Here is a 25,896-nt window from a genome sequence, read left to right on the forward strand (position 1 = left end):
CTTGCCTTTGTAGCTAAGCTTAACCCAATTTAGTTGGCTCTTTGTGAAGGCCCAAATCATGGGGCTCCAGCAACTCACGCTTGCAGTTGCAGATATGTGAGTGAATAATGAGTTTCATCTGTATGGGGGCCCTTTGAGGGCTAGAAATAAGCTTTTGATCCCCACTAAGTCCCTAACCTTTCAGTGAACATTTTGGGACTGCCATGCCGTGCAATTATTACAAATCCCCTCTCCTGCTTATACTGAACACTGAAAGAGTGAGAGTGAAAGAGTGAATTATAAATTTGTAGTGGTGAAAAAGACAAACTGCATTCACGTGAATTTTGGATGAGATGATGTTTATTACTTTTTATCAATTGTGTGATAAAAGACTGACACATGGGCCAATGTCTCTTTGTATTCTGCATGCCTGCCTAATTAAACTCGAACAAAAGCTACAAAACAACAGTGCTAACAATTGAGATAGAATCCAGTTATTCCAATTGATGGGACGTTTATCTTTTTCGCCAACAAAAACTCAGTAGATTTCGGTGCAAAACTTGGTTTGCTAAATATGGTTTAATGATTATAATTAAGGAAAAGTGGGACAAAATCCCCAATTAGGGGTCATTTTAAATGATTATTAAATATTGGAAGAGTAAAATTACGATGGGTGCCAGTTTCCTGATTTTCCCTCCAACACGTTCGTTGAAGGAAGACTGAGAAGGGAGGAGAGAGAGAAACAGCGCTAAAAGTGCGGTTGACGTGTAGAGTTGTAGCAGAGAAGGAGGGCCTCAAGGCCCCGCTCTCTTTGGCCCTTTCTGCTTGACCAACGGGTTTCCGTTGGAAAATCAATTATGCAAATCGAACTTTCTTTACGCTTCCTCCTCCTCCTCTTTCTCTTCTTCCAATCAACTATCCATTCTACCCGATCTATCCATTCCTCTTCGTGATTTCTCTTCTCGTTCTTCTAGGTATGCATCTCCGTTGCCTATGTCTGTACATGAATTTTTTGTAATTTTTTTTGATTCTGTTGAAGTTAGGTTGAATATGGAGGATTGTGTTTGTTTCTTGTCAGTGGCATTGCGAATGTGAATGGTGCGGAGGCGGTTGCTAATTCATCGCCAATCGCCTGGGATGTGACAGTTTTTGGATCCGATAAAATGGCTTCCAAAAAAGAGAAAGAGAAAGAGAAAGAGAAAGAGAAAGAGAAGGAAGAACCTTCTCAGGTATGATTTGTTGATGCATTTGCAACGCAATTTGAATGAGGGCATGCACCTTTTTCTTTCTGATCGAGAAGTGATTATATGAGCTTGCATTGCGACGATTTTGGTGTTTCAGTTCGTGTAACATGTGACAAATTTCTTGTGCGTATGTTTTTTTTTTAATTAGGGAGATGGTGGCGCTCCTGCTCCTGCTGCTCCTCCCCCTCCGCCGCCTGGTCCACCAGATCATCTGCGTACTCGTGGCAACTCGGTAAATTTTTCTATAATGTCATTTATCCAATTATGCCAATCTCTCGACCCTCATGCTCTGTCATTGTGATTTCTGATAGCATTGAAATCCGAAATAATCATCCATGGATTCCCCAGACTAACTTTTGTTTGGTATCTGGTTTTGTTTTACGTTTTTTTTCATTTCTCAAAGGTGGGCCTTTTGTCATTGTACTTAAATCTGTATCCCCTCAAGCTTATTTGCAATCGGTAAACCGTCAACATAAATCATCATTGGTATCCTTCGATCATCACCATAATCATCAGTTAGTTAATAATGTCGCTTAATTCACCCTGTGGTTGCTCATTGGTTACATCAAAATGAGATGCCTCTGGATGAACTCCTTACATTGTATGGTTTTAATTTTTAAGATTTGCATTTCATAAGACTACAGAGTTTGTCAATTCTGTAGTATGACCTTTGGTGCAGGTTTTCAAGAGTGGCCCGCTTTTTTTATCATCCAAAGGTGTGTTTCTTGCTTTTATACACATTATCTCACACTGAATGCTGAAGAAACGACAATAACTTCAAATATGTTGTGACTTCCTCTGTTGTTAATGCTCTAATCCCCTTTTTTGCAGGCATTGGCTGGACGTCCTGGAAAAAGAGGTGGTTTATTTTAACACGTACTTCGCTGGTTTTCTTCAGAAGTGATCCAGTAAGTAGTCCAATATATTTAATTGTGTGTCCAATTATGCATGTACATTTATATGTGTATCCTCACTATCTATAATCTTGTTTAGGCTTATTCCACTGTTTTTCTATTGGCAATACTAAATTACCCCAGAAAAAAGGAACTGTTTAACAGTTGTTTGAGCTTCTGCAAAGTGCAGTTATTTATGATGATTTGAGATTCTTGGAAGTGCCATTATTTAATTTGATTGTCATCTACTTGCATCAAACCAGAGTAGCTCTTTTAGCCTGATCTCCTTTCTCATAATTAAACCAGAGTAGGTCTTCACTGGTTTTCAAGCAGCAACTAGAGCCTTTTGATGTTAGAGTTTGTTCATTGCTGTTAGTTGTATCATTTAGCCCTTGCATTGCTTATTTATCGAAACAGTATGTTGATTTCGAACTTTGTATTTCCATTTTTCTAGCAAAAATTTGATTGTTGTCTCTGCTATGTAGTTTGGATATTTTCCCTTGGAAATCACATTCCTTTACAATGATTTGGCACTGTAGATGCTAGAGCTTTGAATTTAGCGAAAAAACAAGGACAGGAAGCTAGTGTTTTGGAGCATTTTCCTCATCGGGAAAAAAGAAATTGAAACATCAATTATTTATTGTTGTCTTTTAATGCCATGAAATCGCAAAAGGTTTTGAACCTGCATATGCTAGATTCCAATAGTGATTGCTTTAACTTAACAATGATCTTCAACTGGTGCTGTTAGTTCATACAAATTTATAAAAATATTTTACAGCTCTGGAGGATGCCAAATTGATTATAATCGTCAGAATATTATACATAAAAAGGAATCAAGTGGTCAAAGTTCATTTTTCCAGTCTAATATAATGTATCACTCTTTATAAAATCCACACAATGTGTTGGGTGCTGACCGCTGATTATGTATTTGGCACAAATATTTAGGAGTAAAGTGCAACTGGTCTTTCATCACTTGTCAACTGGTGAAAGTTGCAATATCTAATATGTTTCTCAGATAACATGTAGGTGATTTTGTAGAGAATCCTTATTTCTGGTTACACTATGTTGTTCTCTCCATTTGTCTGTTTGCCTCTGTCACTCCCTTTATGTATCATATTCTGGTTACATTACGTAGTTCTCTCCCATTTGTCTGTTTGCCTCTCTCACTCTCTTTATCTATCTTCTCCATCTGTGTGTGTGTGTGTGTGTCTACATGCATGTGTATGCGTGCACATGTATGCTTGTTATATTATTGAGAATTCGGTAGGTTAATCTATCATTTCTTTACTATCCAGAGTGCTGTCCCTCAAAAGGGGGGTGAAGTGAATTTGACTCTTGGTGGAATTGACCTCAACAATTCAGGCAGGTTGGCTTGCTCTTTCAAACTGTAAATAGACTATTCTTTTGGCTTCTTCCCATAGTTGTTACTAACTTTGAAATGCTTTGCATAAACTTAGTGTGGTTGTCAAAGCAGATAAAAAGCTCTTGACAGTTCTTTTTCCTGATGGCCACGATGGACGAGCATTCACTCTCAAGGTTCTCCAGTTCTTTTTTATGGCTTGTGTTCATGTGTTTAGATGTTCTGATACTGACTTTGCCAAAATTTGGTAAAAGTCTACATTTATCTTGTCTTATTGATTGTTTTTTTCTCCCTAGTTCTTATTTATCTTGTTTGAAATTTTTTTCTAGATTCATTTCCTGATCACAATCAGTAATCAATGACGGAAACCACAGTTCCCATTGCATGCTTTTTAGACTATATAAAAATTGCTACTGAAATAGTTTTGCTGTAATTTTACTGCCTTTCTACATTCAATCAGGTTTTTTACAATGAAATTTGTATTTTGGAGCTTGCAACAGTAATTAATAGTTAAAAGGAGCATATTGCTCATTAATATGGAAGAGATTTAAGGTTTCTTTTCTCTCTCTCTTTTCCCCTCAGATTTTTCTACAGGCAGAAGACTCTTTGATATGTATTACAGGAATTTCTGCAACAAAACCAGATTATTTGCAGTTGATAACTGGAATTGTGGAGAAGTAGTGGGCTGTTGACTTCAACTAGTTGGAAATTGGGAGGGGGAATCATCAATTCCGTTCAAACATTCCAATGAATTGTAAATGCAATCATGTACAAAGGCCTTGGCTTACTAGATAATCATCTGGTCACCCCTATACTAATGAGGGTCTGAATAAGCCTTACTAAAACAATAAAACTCAATGACTAAAATGTTTGAAATACATGAATAATCAATCTCTATAGTAAGACAAGCAAAATGGATTTTGCAGAAAGAAATAAACATACTATATTTAAATCTAGAAATTATATTAAACTATTAAAGATTAGTGAATCTAGAAATTTTTTCTTCATTTTTGGGGTTCTTAATTAACTCTATTTACGTATAAAAAAAGGCTCTTTACATTTGTGGTATCATGGGTGAACCTTTATGCTTCCCTGAAAATGTGACAAAGAAAAAATTGGCTTGACTTTGCAAAGTTGAAAACCTTGGTGCTAAAGTAGTAATATGCAAGACATGCCCTTCTTTTTAATTTGAATTTATTAATCTTTTTTGGTGTGTAAAATTATTCTTGCTGTCTGCTAATAGTCCATGGTTATTGGGTGCTGCAGGCCGAAACTTTGGAGGATTTATATGAGTGGAAGACTGCACTTGAGAGTGCTTTGGCACAAGCACCAAGTGCTGCACTTGTAATGGGTCAAAATGGTATTTTCAGAAACGACCAGGGTGATGCAGTTGATGGTTCTAAAGAAAAATGTAGGCTCTTCTTTTGTTTCGCTTTTGTTTAGTTTTGAACCAGTCTTTTCCATATTTCTGTGCACAAAACATGTAGACTTATTTGCTTGAATATGTTGAGAACATTATTTTTATTTTAGAAGAGCACTATAGTGGTTCTGTTTGTAATATTGAACTTCAGCGGGCGGAGGATGGCCTTTCTGTTTGTATGAGTAAACTGAAATGCTCTGTCACTGAAATGTTACTTTTAATGCAGTTTTCTGCTTGCTTTAGTTTGTTATTTAAAATTTCCTTTCCTTTTCTTCTGTTATTTAGTGTTAGTTATGGCTGGTTTATTATATCAATTTGTAAGCTTATCTTTCTTCATTTCCTTGTAGTGAAGGACAAACAGCCTATAAAATCTACTGTCATTGGCAGACCAGTTTTGCTTGCTTTGGAAGACGTTGATGGAGCTCCATCTTTTCTTGAGAAAGCCCTTAGGTTCGTAGAAGAGCACGGTGCGTTTTCTATTTTCATTTTCCTTTGGTTTGTTACGTCTTATCTGTAATATTCCAGATGTGAAGTTCAGCATATTTCTACTGCATATCAATAAATCATTATTGACTAAATTCCACATACATTTTCTCTCTTTTTAGCAAGGGATATCCCATGCTTAGAAGATAGTGTGTGCACAGAAACACCATGATATCAGAGTTTCTACTGTTTCACTGCACTTTAACCTTTATTTTTATTTTTTTTTTGGGGGGGGGGGGGGGGGTGTATTCTGTGATCTATGGTCCTTATTTATCGAATAAGAAGTCATGTATCTATTTTTATTTAATAGCGCTTTGGAGAGTTGGATCTTTAGTCAAATTTCTAACAGGGCATTGATTTTTAATGATCTGCCACCTTATATAAGCACCATTCGCCTTTGTCGGGAGAAACAGGTGAATAGGGTTTTTTTAGATGCTGACCAGTGAGGGTCTGGTTTTACTGGATTGCTTCATGCTCAATACTCTGAGGGACATTTATTCCAGTCCTTTTAGTGCCGGAAGTTGTTTGTGACTGGCTGACTGAGCTTAGCCTTCACAACCTCATAGCTTTCATCATGTGTACTTTGACTTTTTTTGGACATAGACCTTACTTTTGGTTGTTGGATTTGATTAGGGATGCTAGATCCTGCCTTCTCACTCTGTTCTAGATATCTGATCCTGATGTAATGCTCAAACAAAAGGGGAAAGAAAGTTTGGCTTACTTTCTTGGCCATTTATTTTCTTGTGTGACTGGGCATTTGAGCATTCAAAGTTACTTTTGATGTTTGAATATATTTTTGGTTGAATATATACCTTATGGCGTCTGATAACTATTGCAGAATTCAATCTCTTAATTAAGGGTACTTCATAATTCTTCCATGGGCAACAATATGTCCTTTTTTATAATAAAGCTGTGTTCATTTAAATTATATGTCTTTTAGCTTATTTACTTATTGCTTTATGAATGGATGGGTATACTTAATTTTTCTAATGGAATTGTATCTGATCATTTCAAAAATAATATATAACAGGAGTCAGAGTAGAAGGAATTTTACGACAAGCAGCAGATGTTGATGATGTTGAACATCGAGTTCGGGAATATGAGCAGGGTCAGTTGATCAAACACTGCATCCTTTACTGATCTTTAAATTTTATGTTATCATTGAACATGGTCTCCTTTACTGATCTTTAAATTTTATGTTATCATTGAACATGGTCTCTTTAGACCATGTCCTTTTCATATATCACATCATGGTTCATTGAAAGTCCCAAAGTCATGGTTTAAACTTAATCGAAGGACATGTAAATTTCTCTATAGTTATAGAGTATTATAGATAATTGTAGCAAAGCTACATTTTCCTATGGAGTTTTTCGATATCTTAATAGTCTTACTGCATGCATTATAATTTAGGGAAAAGAGAATTTTCTCCAGAGGAGGATCCACATGTGGTTGCTGATTGCGTCAAGGTATCATCGTTTGATCTCAATTTAGGATTTTATTGCGAAACCTGAAAGATATCTTGGAACTATGACCCCATTTAATGTCCTCACAAAATTCTTCAGTACGTCCTCCGTGAGCTGCCATCATCTCCAGTCCCTGCATCTTGCTGCAATGCACTCCTGGAAGCATGTCGTAAGTCTTTCTAGAAGCATTTATCAATTTAGATTTTCTGCTTTTGTGTTGCGTTACAGATTAGATTTAGTTTCTGTACAAACAGTATATAAAATTTGTTGGTAAAAAGAGCCAACTCTATTTGCCAACAATTTAAGTCGAGATGTGGATGCAAGAGTATAATATTGCTTGTAGATGTGCTGGAATGTGGTGTCTACTTCTCCACAAAGTTTTCTTTGCGTTGTTGGAAGAAAATCTTTAGTGCACATTCATTGTAGTTCTTAATTGACAATCCTATATATCTTAAAGCTAATATATGTTGGGGATTGTTGTGCTGTCTTCATGTAACACTACTTTTGGATGTCTTCCTTTTTTCCTTTTATTTGGTGTTTTTTTTTTTTTTTGGCATTCTTTTATATCATTTCATAATCTATTTTCTTTTTAATTATGGTTATAAAATTTCACAATGATCAGGAACTGATCGCAGCAGTAGAGTCAATGCAATGCGTGCAGCAATTTGTGAAACCTTCCCTGAGCCAAATCGTCGCTTGTTGCAGAGGTAGTTAATTATAGGGAGTTGAGGTTTCGTCTCAAGTCTCGTTTGCATTTCACCGCAGGGATCTATTACTAGAAAATAGTTTCTTCAAATTTCCCTTTATAAAATTAAGCACCATCAAATATTATTTCCCTTGTCCTGTTCAAGTGCTTATTGTGTTTATAATCTGAGAAGGACTATTGTAATGCATGTGAGCCATTTATATGAAAACTTAAAAGCTTAAATTTAAATGGTAGTTTTAGGATCTTGAATATATGACTTCGCAATGAAGCTGACCTATCATGTTTATTAGAGCTTTATGACTGCTATTCTCATCATATGGCATATGTTCATTTAAAGCAGCAAAAACAATATTGAAACATTACCTTTTTGCTTCTAACCCTCTATCTTTGCGGATCCCATGTCTTGGATTATGGTAAAATTTTAAATTTAGTGTATCTTCTGGTGGTGAATGATCTCTTGTTTGGATAACAATGATGCTCTCCCTCATTCTTTTTTCTTCTGGTTGATATGTCGTATTTTTGTTTTGTTTCTTTTTTCCTTTTATTCAGAATTCTTACGATGATGCAAACTGTGGCTTCTCACAAGGCTGATAACAGAATGAGCAGTTCAGCCGTGGCAGCTTGCATGGCACCCTTACTTCTACGTCCTCTTTTAGCTGGTGATTGTGAAATTGAAACCAATGTCAATGTGGGTGGCGATGGTTCTATTCAACTTCTAAGAGCTGCTGCTGCAGCTAACCATGCTCAAGCCATCGTTATTACATTGTTGGAGGAGTATAACACCATATTTGGGGTAAGCTGAAACTGATACTTCTTATTTTTACGTTGCTTCTGTGTTGGGTTCCTGTTACAACAAATAATGTGTTATTGGATCATAATGCCTCTCGTAACAGGCGTGAACTGCAAGTTGTTCTTTTGTTGAATCAATGTAGTTATTTGAAGCTTTTTTCATGTCGTGTCCCTTTTCTGTAAGGATTTTGAAGCAGTTTGAGACAACATAATTAACTATGTTTCTACAATTATTTAGATTAGTTAAGTGAAAAAATACTTGATGTCATTTGGTGGGAGAAAATTTCAGCTTGAACTCATATTTTATCTTGTATTTTATATCTAAGCTCAACATGCACTGATAAACTGATGTTCTTTAGGCAAGCTAGCCATTTTTTCAAGTTGTTGGTAGCGGGAAACCTAATAGTCCCAATCTCTCTCTCTCTCTCTATAAAGGATTAAGAAAGACATCACTAAGAGAACAAGGTCTTTACAGCCTAACAGAATAGACAATTATTGGCCGTGCTACATGCCTAAATCTACATCGATACTTTCCTTTTAATATCATTTTTTATCATATGTAACCACATCAACAATATTGTCTTCAGTTCCATGACCCAATATTGTGTTCGCAGGAAGGTGCTATGTCCACTGAACTATACTCTGACACGGAAGAGAGTGGTACTGAGGCTGAGGAGGCAACTGATGATGATGAGTCCTATGAAGATGATGAAGCAACAGAGGGTACTGATGTATACACGGATGATGATCTTGATCTTGAGAATGCATCTAGTGGAGCATGCAGTAATAGTGGTGAGTCTGGAGATGAGGATATCCATGATGACAAGGTAGGTTAACATAATTTATAACTCCTAAACTGGTGGTCCCTCTTTTTTATAAACCTCCTAAACTGGTGGTTAATCTAGTCATAGATAGGATTTTTTGAGCTCTTATGCCAGGTCTTTTTTTAATGCTCAGAGTGAAGTGATGGAACTCTTGATTTTACATAGTCATGAAATTATATTTGGTTTTCTCTTTCAAAGCATATCTATCATCTTGCAATATGTACTTTGTTTGTGGTGTCATTTGGTGGTGAAGAAATTAGTTTGACTTAAAAAATTTCGATGTGCTTAAATTCCGTCTTGAAATTATAGTATCCACAATGCTAACTAGATGATGTTTTGTATCAGAATAATCGTGGATGTTTGCAGAGCAACTTTAGGTCACAATCAGTTGCTCCCTTCTTATACAGAAGGGATACTTTGTATGATAATGCTCATAAATGTTGTTGTATTATATGCTTCATCCAATATGTCTGTTGTACATTGATATTTTCATGTGTTGACTAGTGTTTTTGTTTGCTGAAAGAAAATAAAGGGCAAGAGACATACTAATTACTTTGATGATGCAGAGTATTGATGATCTTAGCTCAGATTCTATGTCCCCCAAGGTACACATTGATTCTAGAAACAATAAGGAATTGTCATCAAGGGCTCATCAAACCTCACAGACTCAACATGAAATTGTACAAGAGAGAGAGAATTTAGCCAATCAAAATGCCAATAGGTTGGCAGGGGAAGCAGGCAACTCTAAACCATCAGAGAATGCTTCCGTCGTATCAAGTTTGGAATGTAAGATGGCTGATCCTAGTCCATTGCCACAAATTCAAAAATCAACAACAATTTCAAATGGACCGGTGCAAAGTTGTAGGCGCCCCACTGTTTGGGGACGTACCCCTGTAAGGAACTTTTTTTCAACTCTTATAGACTAACTTTGAGGTCTTGCATGAAGTATTATGAATGTCTTTTTTCACCCACTATCATTTAGTAAAAAAAATCTCCACAGTTTCTCTTGAGATTCTTAGTTTTGTTTATTTTTTTCAATGAACTTTGTCAAATTTTGTGAAAGTATGTTCCTATTCTAATTCTTATTTTTCGGGCATGAGCTCACTCAGGCAAAGAAGAACCTTTCGATGGAATCTATTGATTATCCCGTTGAAGATGAGTAAGTGATGGATCTATTATTGTGATAAAAGTCATTTTTCTTTTTCTCTGTAATGTGTAATATCCTAATATGTATATATGCAAGTTTTACATTTTAAGGATATATATGGAATGTGGTGGACAAAAACTATGGGCAGTTTTTGATAGTTATCAGATCTTTGTATGTGGTGAACAAAGATTTCTTTGTTGTTTGGCACCAAAAAAAAAACGTGGACAATTATGAACTAGGGAAGAAGAACTTCTTGGGTTAAAGATTATGGTAATGTCTTTGTGAATAATTTAGCAACAGTGTATTTCCTGGCTACTTAATTGGATTTGGAGATGAATTATGAAAAGAAAATGCTTTAAATACTTGTCATTTTAGAGCTTTTAGAGAAGCAGGGAATACTGGTAAAGGCTGTTGAAGATCTTGAAGAATACAGTTGTCTTTTGTTGTCAGTTAGTTCCATCAATTAAGCGAAAAATTATTAGTTAAGGTGCCAGATTATAGAACTCCCACGTTTCAGTTGTAATGTCGTTTTCTCTCTCATTCTCCATTCTAATTTTGAGATATATTAAGTATAATTGGATATAAATTACTTTTCTTTAATGTTTTGTTAAATCCTTTCTTTTTCTTTTGTTGGGGGTGAGGGGGTAAGTGTTACCCGTAGTCAGATTTTTTGACCTCTGCTTAGGTTAGCTTTAATGTGTTTTGTTCATGAATCATGATGGCACTGAGTTCATGTGCCATTAGTTCTTGCATATTTGTGAAGACTTTATTGACTTGCTATGTAGGTATTAGCATTTTGTGGAGGATGAACCATTTTTTAACATTTTAAATGTGTTTTATTTCAGTTGAGAAAAATATTAAAAAAAAGACCAGTTTCTTTAATTGAATTTGAATCATTTAAATTGACTTGTGTTTGTTTTATGTGTTATCTTTTCCATCCATAAACAGACTTGAAATCCACAGGCTAGAAGCCACTAAAATTGACTTGCAAAACAAGATTGCAGAAGAGGTAGGCGATGTTGAATATCTCTTTTGGTCTATCATATGTGAGGTTTTCGAACACTTCAATTTTGGTTAATTTCTTTTCTCATAATAGGTTAAAGGTAATGTTGCTCTACATACCAGTTTGGAAAGGCGAAAGAATGCCTTGCAGGAGCACCGGTTAGCTCTTCAGCAAGATGTATGTTCAATATGGTAGAATATTTCTTTTTTTTTATGTTCTCCAAATTCCTCCTTGTTTCTCCCTATCCACAGTGATAACTGAAAGATGCATAGGTGCTCTAGATAGTGCAGACACCTGTTAAAATTTTTGACAGAAGTTTATCGTTTCATTGTTCCTGTTCTCCAATCAAGAGCAATCACCAACATTATTGTTGAAAGTTTCTGACAGAAGTTTCGATCTTGACGAGGTTCTGAAAATAATTTCTTTTTTTTTTCTTTTTCTGTTTGCTTCTGAAGGAGGAAAGGCATTGAGGGGTGGGATTGGAGATTTTTAGAAATATATGAAACAAGACACCTCCATGAAGACCCTAGGAATACATGAGAGCCTTCTTGAGTAGTGTACATAAAGACATCATATGCTTGTATCTATTCCATTTTGATTTCTTTCTTCATGGATTGAATACAGCAATCTATAGTTGTTCCTTTTCTTTGCATGGCAATGAGTTAGCCAGTGAAAGGCCTTCTAGGTTTTGGTGATTTGAGGGTATTTGTAGAATGGAAAGGAAAATGTTTTAGTGCTATTTGAAGGAATTATTTTCAGTAACAAGTAATGGTAAGTGATTTGATAGAGTGCAGGGGATTATCTGGATTCTGGAAATGGAATTACATAGTTTTAACAGTTTTTTTTTATTAATCACTTTTATTCAAGAAAATTAGTACCTATGATTGCTTAAGAATGCCTGATATTTAGTTGCTTTAAATGGATTTTAAGATAATCTGGAAGTTAACTAATCTTATTGAGTTTTTTAGTTCTAAAAATGGGCATTCTTACAGGTGGCAAGACTACGGGAACAGTTGCAAAAGGAGAGAGATAAGAGGACGGCTTTGGAATTAGGACTTGAAACATCTCAGCAGCCACGACAAATTCCAGACACTATTGATGAAAAGGTTAGTTTCTTCAGTTTTGTTACATAAATATTCTTAACATGTCATTTATTAAATTATAACTTGGAAATTGCCAAAGACAAAGACACAGCTTGACGAAATAGCAGAGGCAGAGGCAGACGTAATGAATTTGAAGCAGAAGGTTGATGATCTGGGGATGCAACTGAGTCAACAGCAAGGCCAAAACCATGATTCTATGTCTGATTCATGCAATTGGAATCCTCCAGCGAAAGTGTGAGCCCTTTGTTGCATTACCTTGTGTTAATCCTTTTTAATATTAGAAAATCCCTGTGGTTGCATGTTTTGGGATGAGGGATTTTTTGAGCTGCTTTGATGCATAGTAACAGTGCCACTGACAGAGTCTGGCTGGTGTTGAAATCTACAATATGCAGAAGGGTGGTCATCTTTTTGTCTGTCACGGGAATTTTTAGTTCGTCTCCTCTTTTAATAATTATTTATTTTTAATATTTTTCTGCTGCAGGGAAGATAAACAGAAGGATGCTGAAGACACTACTAGTTCACATCCCATTGGGAGGTCTGCAAGCAAGGTAACTTCATCTTGCAGAACCTGGATTAGATTTTCCTTTTCTTTCACGATTCTTGAAGTACAGGTGCTATTCTTGAAAATATGGATAGGAAGGTCTACGTGCTTGATGACCAACCTATTCATTTGTTTCATGCATCTACATTTACTACTGCTAGTTAGCACCGGTTTCATTATTTTTTTTCTTTTACATAAATTTACCTATCAAAACTCTTATTTGGTGCTCCTATGAAGTATGAAGTGAGATTTTTAGATATTTGTGGTGTCAATCCTTAGCTCTGTTGTTCTAGCATACAATTCAAGTCGGCCTGGCAATTCCTCATGGTCATTTGCATTACAACCAAGGTTGATACATGAAGATGAGATTGATTGATTGATTGAGTAGAGAATAAGCCTGAAAAGCTGATCGCCATCTTTCAACTTACAGTTTGGTTTTTCATGATGACAAGCACTGAATTGTGGCAGGATAATCATGTGGATGGAGCAGATATTGGGAATAAGAAGCAGGAGGAATCAACATCTTTACCAAATAAACATCCACAACAAAACCAACAGATGGATCCAGTACGCAATAACAACTCCAAGTCTGTTTCAACACCTTCTAATTCTTCTGTTGGAAAGCAAGTAGTAGGAAGGCCAAACGCAAGCAATTCCAAGCGGTCTGGTAACAGGAGTGAGGTAGGCTTTAGTCTGATGTAATTTCTATAAACCATGTTGTGATCTTATTGAATTTGGCTCAGACACTTTTACTTTCTGATTGTGGTAGAGAATTAAGGACACAGCATCAAGATGATCACGTTCTGTTTTCATATCTCAAGTCAAAAGTGTATTTGATCTTTTTAGTAGTCTAAATTGTGTAGATATTATCAATATGTTTAAGCTGGATGAACTTTTGAATCTTCTGTCATATGGGGAATGATAAAAAACAGTAACAATAGAATGGGATGTGATTTTTTAATGTCATATTGGGTTGCAGGGGCTAGAATTCCTTACATGCTAAGATTTTATACATCTGGCCAATACTTATTCATTTGCTAATGGCAGGGAACAAATTCCACTACTTCTGCACTCTCAAAGTTGACAACCCGACTTAACTTTCTGAAGGAACGGCGAAGCCAGATCGCAAATGAACTGCAGAATATGGACAAAGGCCGAAATTCGGGTCAAGCTGTCTCAAACATGGATAGAGGTCGAGGTTCTGATAGTCGTCATCAGCCACTCCAAAATCAAGGCAAGCACGAAGATTTAGTTCATCAAGAAAAAGATAGAAAATTGGATAATGGTCATCCACTTCGGAACCCAGAGAGAGGTTTAGGAACGGAAGGCCAGTCGCGCCAGATTTCAGAAAAAAATTGAAAGTCTGATGGTCAGAATCTGGATGGAGGCAAAAGATCAGGAAGACATTCACACCTTTTTTCTTTCCATTGAAAGATCTGAAGGCAATGTTCCGAAAGCTCTTGAATTGTAGAAGGCCATCCTGTGAGTACTCCAAGAAACAAGAACCAAAACCAGATCTTACAAGTTCTCAAATGCCTTGACAATTCATTTGACCCTGACAATATATGTAGATAATGATGGAGCTTGTTGGATGGTAATGCTTCAAAGTTGATTTTGATCTCCATACTCACAGGACACTAAAATGTCCTGAAACCCCTTAATCCCAGGATGTTGCAGAGATGAACCATCCGAGCTTGATTTAAGCTTAAATTATGTGAAACCTTAGCTGCTAATTTTTCTGGTTTAATGTGGAGGCAGGGTTGAATACATATTTTGTATGGGTAAATCCAGTTTTTCATTTAATTGTAGAGTGTGAGTGTAAAGATTAGTGAAGACCAGGGATCAAGCTATTCTTGGAGCTTGAGATAGTGTAACTCTGGTTTTAATAACCTGAGCCCACACCTTGTGCTTTGTGGGTCTTGTTTAATTACAGCAACTACTGTACACGAAAACATTTTTATTAGACTCGGTTATTGCTTCGACCTAGTTTTTTAAGTAGACTTTGAGCGACTTTATCATCGGAGTGGTCCCTTAAAAACAGTCTGGAGCTCCTATAGTTCACGGTTTTTACTGTGCAGTTCTTCTCATTGGAACTGATGACACTACTATCTGAAGTCAGACGTGCCTCCTGAATACGCCATACAATCCAGTTTTGGACCTCATCACATGGTCATTGGGAATTACATGTGAAATATATGGTTGATAAGAAGACATGCCGCTGTATCCGGAATCCCAGTATGGCTTCTTGTTTCTGCGACTGCAAGCTTGTTAAGGGTGGCATCCTCCTTTTGTCGTCTATGGGTATGTGGCAAATAGATAGTATAGAGACTACTGAGATAATTTACGTTCAACTGCTTTACGTGTGGTCCTTGTGGGTCCCACGCGATCGACCTAGTCGTGTGCTCCGTACGAGTCGCCGGTCCACAACAAAGTAGTTCAGAAGAAGAAGACAGGAAACAGGACTATTCACAAAATCCACCAAAAAAAAAAAGGCATGGAGGGTCAACGAAATTCAAGTTTTTTCTTTTTACACCTGCCAAACACACCTCTTTGCGATGGAAATCACGCGCTGCATTTGCTGTCTGTCAAGTTTGCACCTCATCAAGTTGAGACAACGGGCAAAGTTGCCAACGTAACTCAACTCAAACCACCACAATTTCGGAACTCACCGCAACCTAGCAAAATCAACCAACACAGTGGAACACTTCACCTAGTAGTCTGGTACCTTCCCTTGCAATCTCTCTCTGTATAAGCAGAGCTTAGTTCATCACAAAGTACGAGTTCACTGAAAGCCTAATCCATCAAGGTCAACAAAAATAAATTGAATTATTTAAAAAATAATAACAGCTCTTTACTTCAAAAAATTACATTCTCAATAATAAAATAACAAATTGTATATTCCTCATCATCAAAATTCAAAACTCCTTGAGCAACTTTCTGACTTGCTCCAAGGTCACAAACAGCACCACAGTGAAAGGCCCTTGCCTTGAAATCGTAGGGATAAATCCCTTGTAGAGGGCCATGAGTCCCTCGGCCTTCACAGTCTTCATCGCACAATCTAAGGCTCCGTTGTACGGCGGAGCCATCCCTGGTTCCACCTTCATGTTCATCACTCGTGTCTTTATCACATCTACCGGATTCGACGCAACGGCGGCAACAAACCCTGCAGTAAAACTAGCGGTCACGTGGGTTCCAAGCCCGTCCGCCATCACTCCTTTCTCCAAAATTGCCTCCTTGACTTGATCGTAGGTGGCTAGCTGCGACGCAGTCACGATCATCGCCCGATTCACGGTCAGCGCCGAACCGCGCCATAGGCTGGTGATGCCTTCCTGCTTCGACATCCTCGTGATCGCATCGATCACGCTATTATAGTTGCGCCGCTGAGCTACGGGAAGCCGTCCGTCCGCCTGCATCCGAACCATGGCGACATCGGCAGGGTTCCCTACCGTCGCGCCGATCCCGCCGCCTATGAGTCCAGCAGCGATCTTGCGTGCCAAGGGCATGTTCTTGGAGTCCTTGTCGGTCCACTTCTGCTTCAGAACATCATAAATTCCCATCCCAGTGGTCGAATAGAGCGTCTGACGGAGGACTGTGGCAGAGACGCCGCAGTACAAAGCAGCAACACCCTCTGCCTGAACAATCTTCATTCCCACGGAAACAAGCCCCACACGTGGCCGTGGCGGCGGAGGAACGTGAATCGAATTAGGAGGAAAAAATGCAGCAGTGGTGGAATGGAAGGTCAAAGCAGGTCGCAAAGTGTGACGTTGCTGAACATTTGGAACAGCCACGGTCTCACCTTGAAGTTGCATACGGACCTTGAGGAGATCCAGAGGATGTGTGGAGCATCCAGCAACAATGGCAGCGATTCCACCCTCAACAAATCCCTTCACTCCCATAATTAAATTTCAGGTTAGTATTAATTTCAGTTCTTGTGTTTATTTATGTGTGTGTGGGGGGTGGGTGGGGAGGAATTGTTGATTTTTGAGGCATATAACAGCGTTTACCACACAGGAGATGGAAGAGGAGAGGGGCAAGAAATGATGGAGTTTAGGGCTAAGGAATCAGAGTATTTATAAAGTTTAGATTTAGAGTTTAGAGTATCTGCGTCCATCTATTTTAATAGATCCTCTAAAATAAATGTCAATATTCTCGATTTACAAATTAATTATCTATCTAATAATACTCTGTATCATATCCTCTATTTCAATAAAATAATGATTCATAAGGCAATGTCAACGAAATACAGATTTTTCTTCCTTTTATTAGATTGTAAATGTTGAGAGAATTTCATTTTAATTTAGAGTGTCTTTAGATTTAGAGATTTGGAGGGGAGGGGAGGGGAGAGAAAATGAGTTTCATTCTAATTAACTTGTTTGGATAGTTTATAAAAAATTAAGGGGAGGATTTAAGGGGATTTGGGAGGAAGATTTAATTAAATTTTTATCAAAATTCTTTCCTCCCAAAATGACTTCATTTGGAAGAAAGAGATTATTAATTAAGTTATTTATAAGTTAAAAAACATATTTTACCTTTGTACATAACACTTAAACAAACAATAAGAATAAACTAGTAAATTAAATTACTTTTCTTTCCTTTTTTTTTTTTTTATCTATTCAAAGATGAGAGAGAAATGTATTTTTCCTTCCATTCCCTTCCTTCCATTTCTCTTCCTTCAAATCTCTCAATCCAAACACACTCTTAATGTCAAATAAAAACATTGAGACTCAACCTCGACTTGTTGAGAAATGAATATGGGCATACATGAATATGCAAAACATAGTGGCCGGACCACCACAAGGCTCAAAATGTACTCGATCGTGGTCGTGGTTCGCGAAATTTAACTTTTCAAGAATAAGAGTTTTCCTTTTGTTAAGGATTTCTATGTTTGGTTGGTGAAACTTTTGGAATTTAAGATTTCAAGGAAAGCTCGATTCCTCTCAAATAAGAAAAAAAATTCTCCTTTCTTTTCAAAAAGTTGGAATATGAATCCTCACTTATTTTTTATTAAATACTTATAATATCAATTTGAAAAACACATAATTTCAACGATATCTCACAATTATATATTTTAAATAATATGTCATTTTTTAAATTATTTTAATTTTTATTGATTAAATTTGATCATATAAAAATAAGTATTTTTCTTTTTATTTTTTACATTTTTTTAGATATTAAAACTAAATTGTTATTTTTTAAATTAAATCTATCATACAATGTGAAATAATTTAATTGTTATTCTAACCAATCCAAATATGGCCAAAGAAATCAATATTGTCGATAAGGTAGTATAATAATGTGATCTAAATATTGACAAGGAATGAGGATGTCAGGAAAATAGTTTTCCTGACATCCTCTTTTCATTTCCATCTATTTGTGAGCCATCATTTTTTTAATAATTTAGCACTTGATATCACTTGCAATGGCTAGTTATATATAGGGTTCATTTGACGACTTGGCGTGTCGATTGTAGTGATTATACAGCACCAAGGTGTAGCTCACCGCATAAAATCTTGCAAGTTCCATTTGCCATGGCAAGTTAGTGTGGCAAAACCTCACCTCACCTCACCATAATTTCTATTTGTTAAACATATTACCTTACCACACCATAGTTTTTAAAATGACACATCACATCATTTCACTTCACTTCATCACAATTTTGCACATTGCCTCACCTTAAGCAGTCAAAATAATACACCACTCTCCCAAACAGACCGGTATAGAACTACGCAAATGGAGTGGCGTCATTAATAGTAGTTCTAAAAAAATCAATCACAACATAGAATGAAAACAAAATACTAAACGTATTTGAGACAATGTTATTCCCTTGCAATCTCTCTTTGTATAAGCAGAGCTTAGTCCATCAAGCACTAGTTCACTGAAAGCGTAATCCATATATATATATATATATATATATATATATATATATATATTTGGCTTCAAAAAATTATATTCTCAATAATTCAAACCGATATGGTATCAAATTATCAAAACATCTTATAAATATAGACTGAATTAAATAAATATAATAACTATTAAAATTGTGTTTTCGTTGTCATCAAAATTCCTTGAGCAACTTTCTGACCTGCTCCAACGTCACAAACAAGACCACAGTGAAAGGCCCTTGCCTTGAAATCGTAGGGATGAATCCCTTATAGAGGGCCATGAGTCCCTCCGCCTTCACAGTCTTCATCGCACAATCTAAGGCTCCGTTGTACGGCGGAGCCATCCCTGGCTCCACCTTCATGTTCATCACTCGTGTCTTTATCACATCCACCGGATTCGACGCAACGGCAGCAACAAACCCTGCCGCAAAACTGGCTGTCACGTGTGTTCCAAGCCCGTCCGCCATCACTCCTTTCTCCAAAATTGACTCCTTTACTTGATCGTAGGTCGCTAGCTGCGACGCAGTCACGATCATCGCTCGATTCACGGTCAGAGTCGATCCGCGCCACAGGCTGGTGATGCCTTCCTGCTTCGACATCCTCGTGATCGCATCAATCACGCTATTATAGTTGCTCCGCTGAGCTACGGGAAGCCGTCCGTCCGCCTGCATCCGAACCATGGCGACATCGGCAGGGTTCCCGACTGCCGCGCCGATACCGCCGGCAATGAGTCCAGCAGCGATCTTGCGTGCCAAGGGCATGTTCTTGGAGTCCTTGTCGGTCCATTTCTGCTTCAGAACATCATAAAGTCCCATCCGAGTGGTCGAATAGAGCGTCTGACGGAGGACAGTGGCAGAGACGCCGGAGAACAGAGCATTAACACCCTCTGCCTGAACAATCTTCATCCCTACAGAGACGAGGCCCACACGCGGCGGCGGCGGAGGAGGAACGTGAATCGAATTAGGAGGAAACACAGCAGCGGTGGTGGAATGGAAGGCCAAAGCTGGTCGCAGAGTGTGAAATTGCTGAACGTTTGGAACAGTCATGCTCTCACCTTGAAGTTGCATACGAACCTTGAGTAGATCCAGTGGATGTGTGGAGCATCCAGCAACAATGGAAGCAATTCCACCCTCAACAAATCCCTTGACTCCCATGATTTAATCTCAGGTTAGTACTAATTTCAGTTCTTGTGTTTATGTCTGTGTGGTGATGGGGTTAGGAGCAGTTGGGGCTTAGCTCAGTGGGAGTGGGGGGAGAAGGCGATGGAGGAAGAACGAGGAAGTATTGGTCTTTGAGGAAAGGAATGATGGAGTTTGGGGCAAAGGAATGGGAGTATATATAGTTGGACAGAATTGGAGAGACCTTCCTTGGACTGTGATTTTAGGGCAAGTTGTCGACGCGGCTTGTGCGGGTCCCGTCGTTAGTTAGTCTTGGACGCTCAATTGGACCGCTTCTTACTTTCCTTTGGTTCGTTGAGCGTCACTGGGTTGACTTTGACGCTAATAGAAGGAAGGTCGGGTCGTATCTTCCACAATTTAATGATTTCTTTTTTTCCAACTTTGTGGGAAGTGGGAGCAAACTATTTTTGTTTGGGTGCATCTATATACAGACGATTTTTACTAAATGCACACAGATGAGACGGATTGTCAATCATGATTTGATTTCTGTGAAATGTTTTTGTTGCGTTAAAGCTTTACTAAATACACATACTGATGGGACACTGACACAAAAAAGAGGCTTATAAGACGTTTCAGACACATCATTAAAAAAATGCATCTTCATCTTGTGGGCTCCACTACGCCCACTACGTTGTCTTGTCCCATCTACCATTGCCACATCATTTCTTGGCGACTTAAAGAGGCTTGGTAACAATTTTGGACCTTTCTTGAGTTTAATTGTTATTTATAATTCAACATCTAACCCCCACCTTCATTTTTTTTTCTTCAATTAATTACATCTAGAAGCTCCTCCCATCCATGATAAATTAATATCATGAATTGACCTTTCGAAATTATATTTTCATCCCAAGTACTAAATTGTATGACAATCTATACATTTAAATATATATTCGTTTTAGAAGAAACATCATCTTTTATTGATAGAAGTTTCCATTTTTCTAGAAACACATATATATAATTGCACAATTCGATACAAAATCATCAAAAAAAACTACCCATGATTTTGTATCGTAAATTTTATGTTTATATCAATGAGAGGTGGTCCGATTGATTATCAACTGGATTCTACATATGTGTGTCCTATGTTCGATTCCAACGATAAATATATTTTGGTATTTCAAACAAAATAAATTTATGTTTCCTCTTTTCTTATTTTCTTTAATTTGACCAAAAGAAATAATTTTTTACTTATAATAAATAATTTTTTTCTTAAAATGAATATTGAAAGATTCTGAATAACTAGTTAAATTGGATTCCCCTCTTAGTTGGTTTATTTCCTTTTATTAAAAAAACTTCATTACAGGTTGTATAGTTTGGTTATTTTAATTTTTTATTTCTCTGGTAAGGGCGGTGTTGAACATACATTAAATAATAAGCTCAATGTAATTTTGATTAATAAGATACAATTATGGACCGAAATATATATAATTAAATAAATTTTCATTTTTATACTCTTAATTTTCTTGTAAATAAATTAAATTATTTAAAAAAAAAGTGTTGTTCAATCCTTGACCCGTCGGGGAATAACATCAAAACGTTTTTATTTTATGGAAAATTTGAGGTGTTCATTTGGTTTTTGTGAACACAATTTAACGGGGGATTAAGAAAGATAATTGATTAATTTAAGATATAGAAAATATAAAAATATAATAAATATCTTATTTGAAATAACATTAATATGAAAATGTTTATAAGAATTTCAAAGGAAAGATAAAAATGAATATTTTAATTATTTTTAGGTTTTGAAAAATTTGTTACATTATAACCCATTTACTTATTTAGGGATGACAGAGTAATTTGAGAATGAAATTTTCAATTAATGCAGTTGTGGTTAGTCTCATAAACGTTTGTAATTCATTCATTTAGTTTTTTAATAAAATTTCTTGAGGTTTCCTCAATTGTTCTTGGAGAATTCCAAGATCTTGATTTCGTCGTGAACGAATTCAAGTGTTCTGATTCTGCGTCTGCGTCACAAATTGATTGTGTTGTGACTATGATGGCAAATTGAAAGTGTTGTTTGTTTTCTTGCTAGTTCAACGGGTTAGAGAAAGATTTTAAGAGATCAGGGCCAGGTTGGGTGTTCAAAAACCCTACCCAACCTGGCCCGTTGGCATCCCTATTAGTAAACCACAATCGATAAGTCCATAACTTCATAAGTCTATTAAAGTTATGATCAGTAAAATCGATAAGATTATAAAATTAGTAAGATGGTAAAATCAATAAGACTATATGGTAAGATCGATAGATCTTATCAATTTTGGGATTTTACATTTATTCGAATCGTTTTGGTTACCTAAGATCATACGATCTTACGATTAAAATCAGGATTTTGATAGCGGTTAAATAGTGTAAAATATATTTTGTTTATATTATTAATAGGTAAAAGTTATAATTACCTTAATTTAATATTTAAATAGTAATTTAATATTTAAAGTTTTTTAAGAATTGAGAGTGCAAGTTATTACAGTAGGAGAAGAAGGGGGACTTCTTGGGGTTGTGTTATCTGTACGGTTCTTAGACCAAGCTTTTTCTTTTTATTGGTAATCGGTAATAAAATGGAACAAAGTCGATGGTGATGTAATCATCAAACTGTTTGTACAGTGCTTTGCCCTGACCAAGGATCTAGGGACCCTATGCAATCAATCAGTCAGACCATAGACAGATAGACTTGTGTGCATTTAGCAAAAAAACCTGTGTATTTAGCAATCACCTTTTTTTTTTCTTCTTTTATTTTTCTTTATTATATTTTGGTAGCTGTCCAAAGCATAGCCCTTTTGAGGCTTTGACTCATTCCGGTTAGAAGTGGAAAAAAATCTGTTTCGGATTAGATAACATCACGTGTTTACAAAATATTTATATGTCCGGACTCTAACTTATATTGGATTTCGAACGTACTCAATTGACCAAACTCGGATTGATTTAAATCCAGACAAATAAATCGAACAATAATCTAATCCGGGTTAGGGTTCCAACAAGATTTTTGTGTTTGGATCCTGATTCGGTTTTAAATAGGACAAAAATCTTGTGTTTGGACCTGAATTTCGGATATATAACTTATGAACAAACTTGGTTTAATCCCATTTGGACAAATTTGATCATACGAACTGGAAAGAGTTTTGTCACTCTTAATTCTAGTAGAGTAAACCTCGGACTTGTGTGTCACACCCTCATAAGTTTTCTACACCGTTAGTATTCTACGAGGAAGTGTTGGCGAGAGATTTTGTCCTCTTCTTCCTTTGTTTCTTGACTTGAGCCGTGGAAAATGTTGAACCAGGATTTCAATTGGGCTCAGTCGTTGAGCCCAGCCTTTGTACAAATTATTGGCTTAATTCATGGGCCGCCTTTGAAAGAACAAATAAGGTCCAAGTCCAAAAATGATATCTGGTCAGCATAAGAGCCCAGCCCAGAACACATACCTATCAGAAAATCAGACATCTCGGCAGCGACAGCTCAAACCCCGTGTACGTTAATATAACAAACAAACCAATGCATTTTTAGCGCCTTCAATAGAGAATTCCACTCCATGCAACAATGGCTGAACTCAATTCTCGTGGCCCCAACCTTTTACCATCACAGCTTCTCCTTTGAATCCCTTATTTTTAAGCTTCTCTCTTTCCCTCTCCCCATATATCTCCTCTCTCTCTCTCGTATCCAAACCTCAACACCCCATATCTATGAAAAGCAAACCCAAAACTACATAAAACAAATAAAAACCAGAAACCCCCCTAAAAAAAGTTCTCTCTGGTCTCTCCTCCCTCCCTCCACGGTTGTTTGATCGATCGGTGCTTGCATTATGGGTCGCTAATGAAAAGATAGTGATGAGGAGCAGATAAAATCATCGATCGATCTGGCCACAAAAAATAAAGAAATGGAGGTGCAGAGGATGAGACAGTTGATGTTACTTTGGTCTAGAATGCAAAGTACCCGTGTAGCCCTCGTGGGTGGAAACCACACAGCCGCCAGGTTTTGTACTCGCTAATCTGTTTTGACTATCCCCCTTTTCCTCTGTCTCCCTCTCACTGTACTTTTATCAAACATCTTCTCTGCACTGAAATAAGCACAGCTTTCTTCAAAAAGCGATCTTTTTTTGCTTCATTTGATTCGTGAATACGCACAAAAACTCTACTTTCACATGGAAACAACCCACTTCGTTCAAGGGTTTCAATCCAATTGCCCCAGGAAGTTCTGCAAACCATTGTATTACAGTGGCCTTCAGTTTCTGACTGATACGTATTTGATCATCAAACTTCCTGATTCGGGTATTCTGAGGATTCTTTCGAGATCCATGATTTTGGCTTTGATTTTCGTTTCGTTGCCCTGGTTAGGCAGTTCTGCAATGTTTACGCCAATTGTTTCTGGTTCTGAAATTGGCACCGATTCCATCAATGTTGAATTCTTGCCATCACTCTTCCAAGATTTAACAAAGGAAGGCCTTATTCAAGCAGGATCAAAAGCTCTTTTCTTAAGCAATGAGGATCAACAGAACGATATTTACAATTCTCGGATGCTCGGTGGACAAGACATGATCCACATGAATGTTATCTCTGTTAATGATTTGGGGCAACAAAATGTTGTCCCTGAAGAATTCTTTGACGCTGTAATCACAAGCAGCTTCCATGTTGCCACGGCATTCATTGATCGGACTCTCAAAGTTGGTGGTGTCGCCATTGTTCAACTAAGCCAAAATCCATCATTGGCATTCAACAAGCCACCCAATTACAAGATTGTCTATCTTAGACGTTTTGGTTCAGTCATCTTGGCCATGAAGAAAACAAGTAATGCTCAAGCTAGTTCGGCCACACAGAGGCGGCTCCTTGCCCATTCATCTGAGGCAAGAAAGGCAGCATTGAAGAACCTGGAAGACGTGCTCCTCGAACCTCCAAGGGCAGCTTCAGGTAATGTTAAAGAGTAATATATATTTGACAACGTATAAATTCTTGCATCATTTAAGCTTTTCATATCGAAGCTTTACAGTGAATGTCAATACTTTATTGATTGAGAATTCACCTCTCTTGTTCACAAATTTGATTTTGTACATTCTCATTTTACTTAAGGTTTTGGGATAAATGATGTTTTGACAGGCAAGTCAAGCAGATACCTGAAGAAAACGAGGTACCTACCAGACTTAACCGGTGACTCCCTAGAGAACTACCCGCGACGGGTATTCATTGATGTTGGATTGCCAGCAGAAGAGCGGGGCAGTGGCACTGGATGGTTTGCTAAGAATTATCCGACAAGGAATCTGGATTTTGAGATACATAAGATCGAGACGGTGACAGAGGAATCTTCGGGGAAGGAGGTGCCACAAGTGGCAGAGGTTGGGATGTCAGACTGGTTGATAAAGAATGTGAAGGAAGAAGATTATGTGGTGATGAAGGGAGAAGCAGAAGTAGTAGAGGAGATGATGAAGAGCAAGGCAATAACATTAGTGGATGAGCTTTTCATGGAGTGCAAGCCACAAAGGAAAGCAGGAAGAAATGGCAGTGGGAGGGCTTATTGGGAATGTTTGGCTTTGTATGGAAAGTTGAGGGATGAAGGTGTTGCAGTGCACCAATGGTGGGGTTGAGAGAGAGAGAGATCATAAAAAGAAATTATGGGGTTAAGAGTCTCTTTATTGATCATTCCATCAATACTTTTTTCAATTTTTTTTTGTGCGTGGTTTTAATTTCATTATGGGGTGTTATAAAGTCGTACCTTCTGAGTTCATAAAAGAAGGAGATTATGATGATTTTTTATAGAATGGATGGGTGTTCCACTTGTTATATTATATAAACATGTATAGTTCGCTTCTTTCTCCAATTCATAGTGTTTTTAATATGTTTGTGTTTTCTTTAACTTTCAGATAGAAGAAAATTGATCCACAGTTTTAGACACAATTAGT

At 37.1% G+C, this 25,896-nt stretch overlaps 4 protein-coding genes across 4 annotated transcripts; 2 read left to right on the forward strand and 2 right to left on the reverse strand.

The window, feature by feature from the left end:
• The first annotated feature begins 675 nt into the window (after positions 1–675).
• Positions 676–14,751, forward strand: LOC120011113 (rho GTPase-activating protein REN1). Its single transcript, XM_038862163.1, has 24 exons — positions 676–953; positions 1,058–1,208; positions 1,372–1,455; positions 1,903–1,939; positions 2,055–2,131; positions 3,412–3,482; positions 3,574–3,652; positions 4,743–4,887; positions 5,244–5,363; positions 6,410–6,487; positions 6,790–6,845; positions 6,942–7,011; positions 7,465–7,549; positions 8,098–8,341; positions 8,952–9,164; positions 9,728–10,054; positions 10,271–10,320; positions 11,257–11,317; positions 11,405–11,488; positions 12,304–12,417; positions 12,494–12,648; positions 12,896–12,962; positions 13,424–13,636; positions 14,003–14,751. The coding sequence occupies exons 2-24, from the start codon at positions 1,143–1,145 to the stop codon at positions 14,312–14,314; spliced, it is 2,808 nt and encodes a 935-aa protein (XP_038718091.1). The 5' UTR covers positions 676–953; positions 1,058–1,142; the 3' UTR covers positions 14,315–14,751.
• A 1,011-nt stretch (positions 14,752–15,762) lies between these two features.
• On the reverse strand, positions 15,763–17,167 carry LOC120011268 (mitochondrial uncoupling protein 5-like). The gene has a single exon (XM_038862345.1). The coding sequence runs from the start codon at positions 16,849–16,851 to the stop codon at positions 15,871–15,873; it is 981 nt and encodes a 326-aa protein (XP_038718273.1). The 5' UTR covers positions 16,852–17,167; the 3' UTR covers positions 15,763–15,870.
• Positions 17,168–18,884: 1,717 nt separating this feature from the next.
• LOC120010402 (mitochondrial uncoupling protein 5-like) lies at positions 18,885–20,150 on the reverse strand. The gene has a single exon (XM_038861190.1). The coding sequence runs from the start codon at positions 19,989–19,991 to the stop codon at positions 19,011–19,013; it is 981 nt and encodes a 326-aa protein (XP_038717118.1). The 5' UTR covers positions 19,992–20,150; the 3' UTR covers positions 18,885–19,010.
• A 3,233-nt stretch (positions 20,151–23,383) lies between these two features.
• LOC120010611 lies at positions 23,384–25,776 on the forward strand. Its single transcript, XM_038861392.1, has 2 exons — positions 23,384–24,910; positions 25,097–25,776. Exons 1-2 carry the CDS (start codon positions 24,148–24,150, stop codon positions 25,579–25,581), a joined length of 1,248 nt encoding a protein of 415 aa, XP_038717320.1. The 5' UTR covers positions 23,384–24,147; the 3' UTR covers positions 25,582–25,776.
• The last annotated feature ends 120 nt before the right edge of the window (positions 25,777–25,896 follow it).

Source organism: Tripterygium wilfordii, chromosome 12, assembly GCF_013401445.1.
Source record: "Tripterygium wilfordii isolate XIE 37 chromosome 12, ASM1340144v1, whole genome shotgun sequence".
NCBI lineage: Eukaryota > Viridiplantae > Streptophyta > Magnoliopsida > Celastrales > Celastraceae > Tripterygium > Tripterygium wilfordii.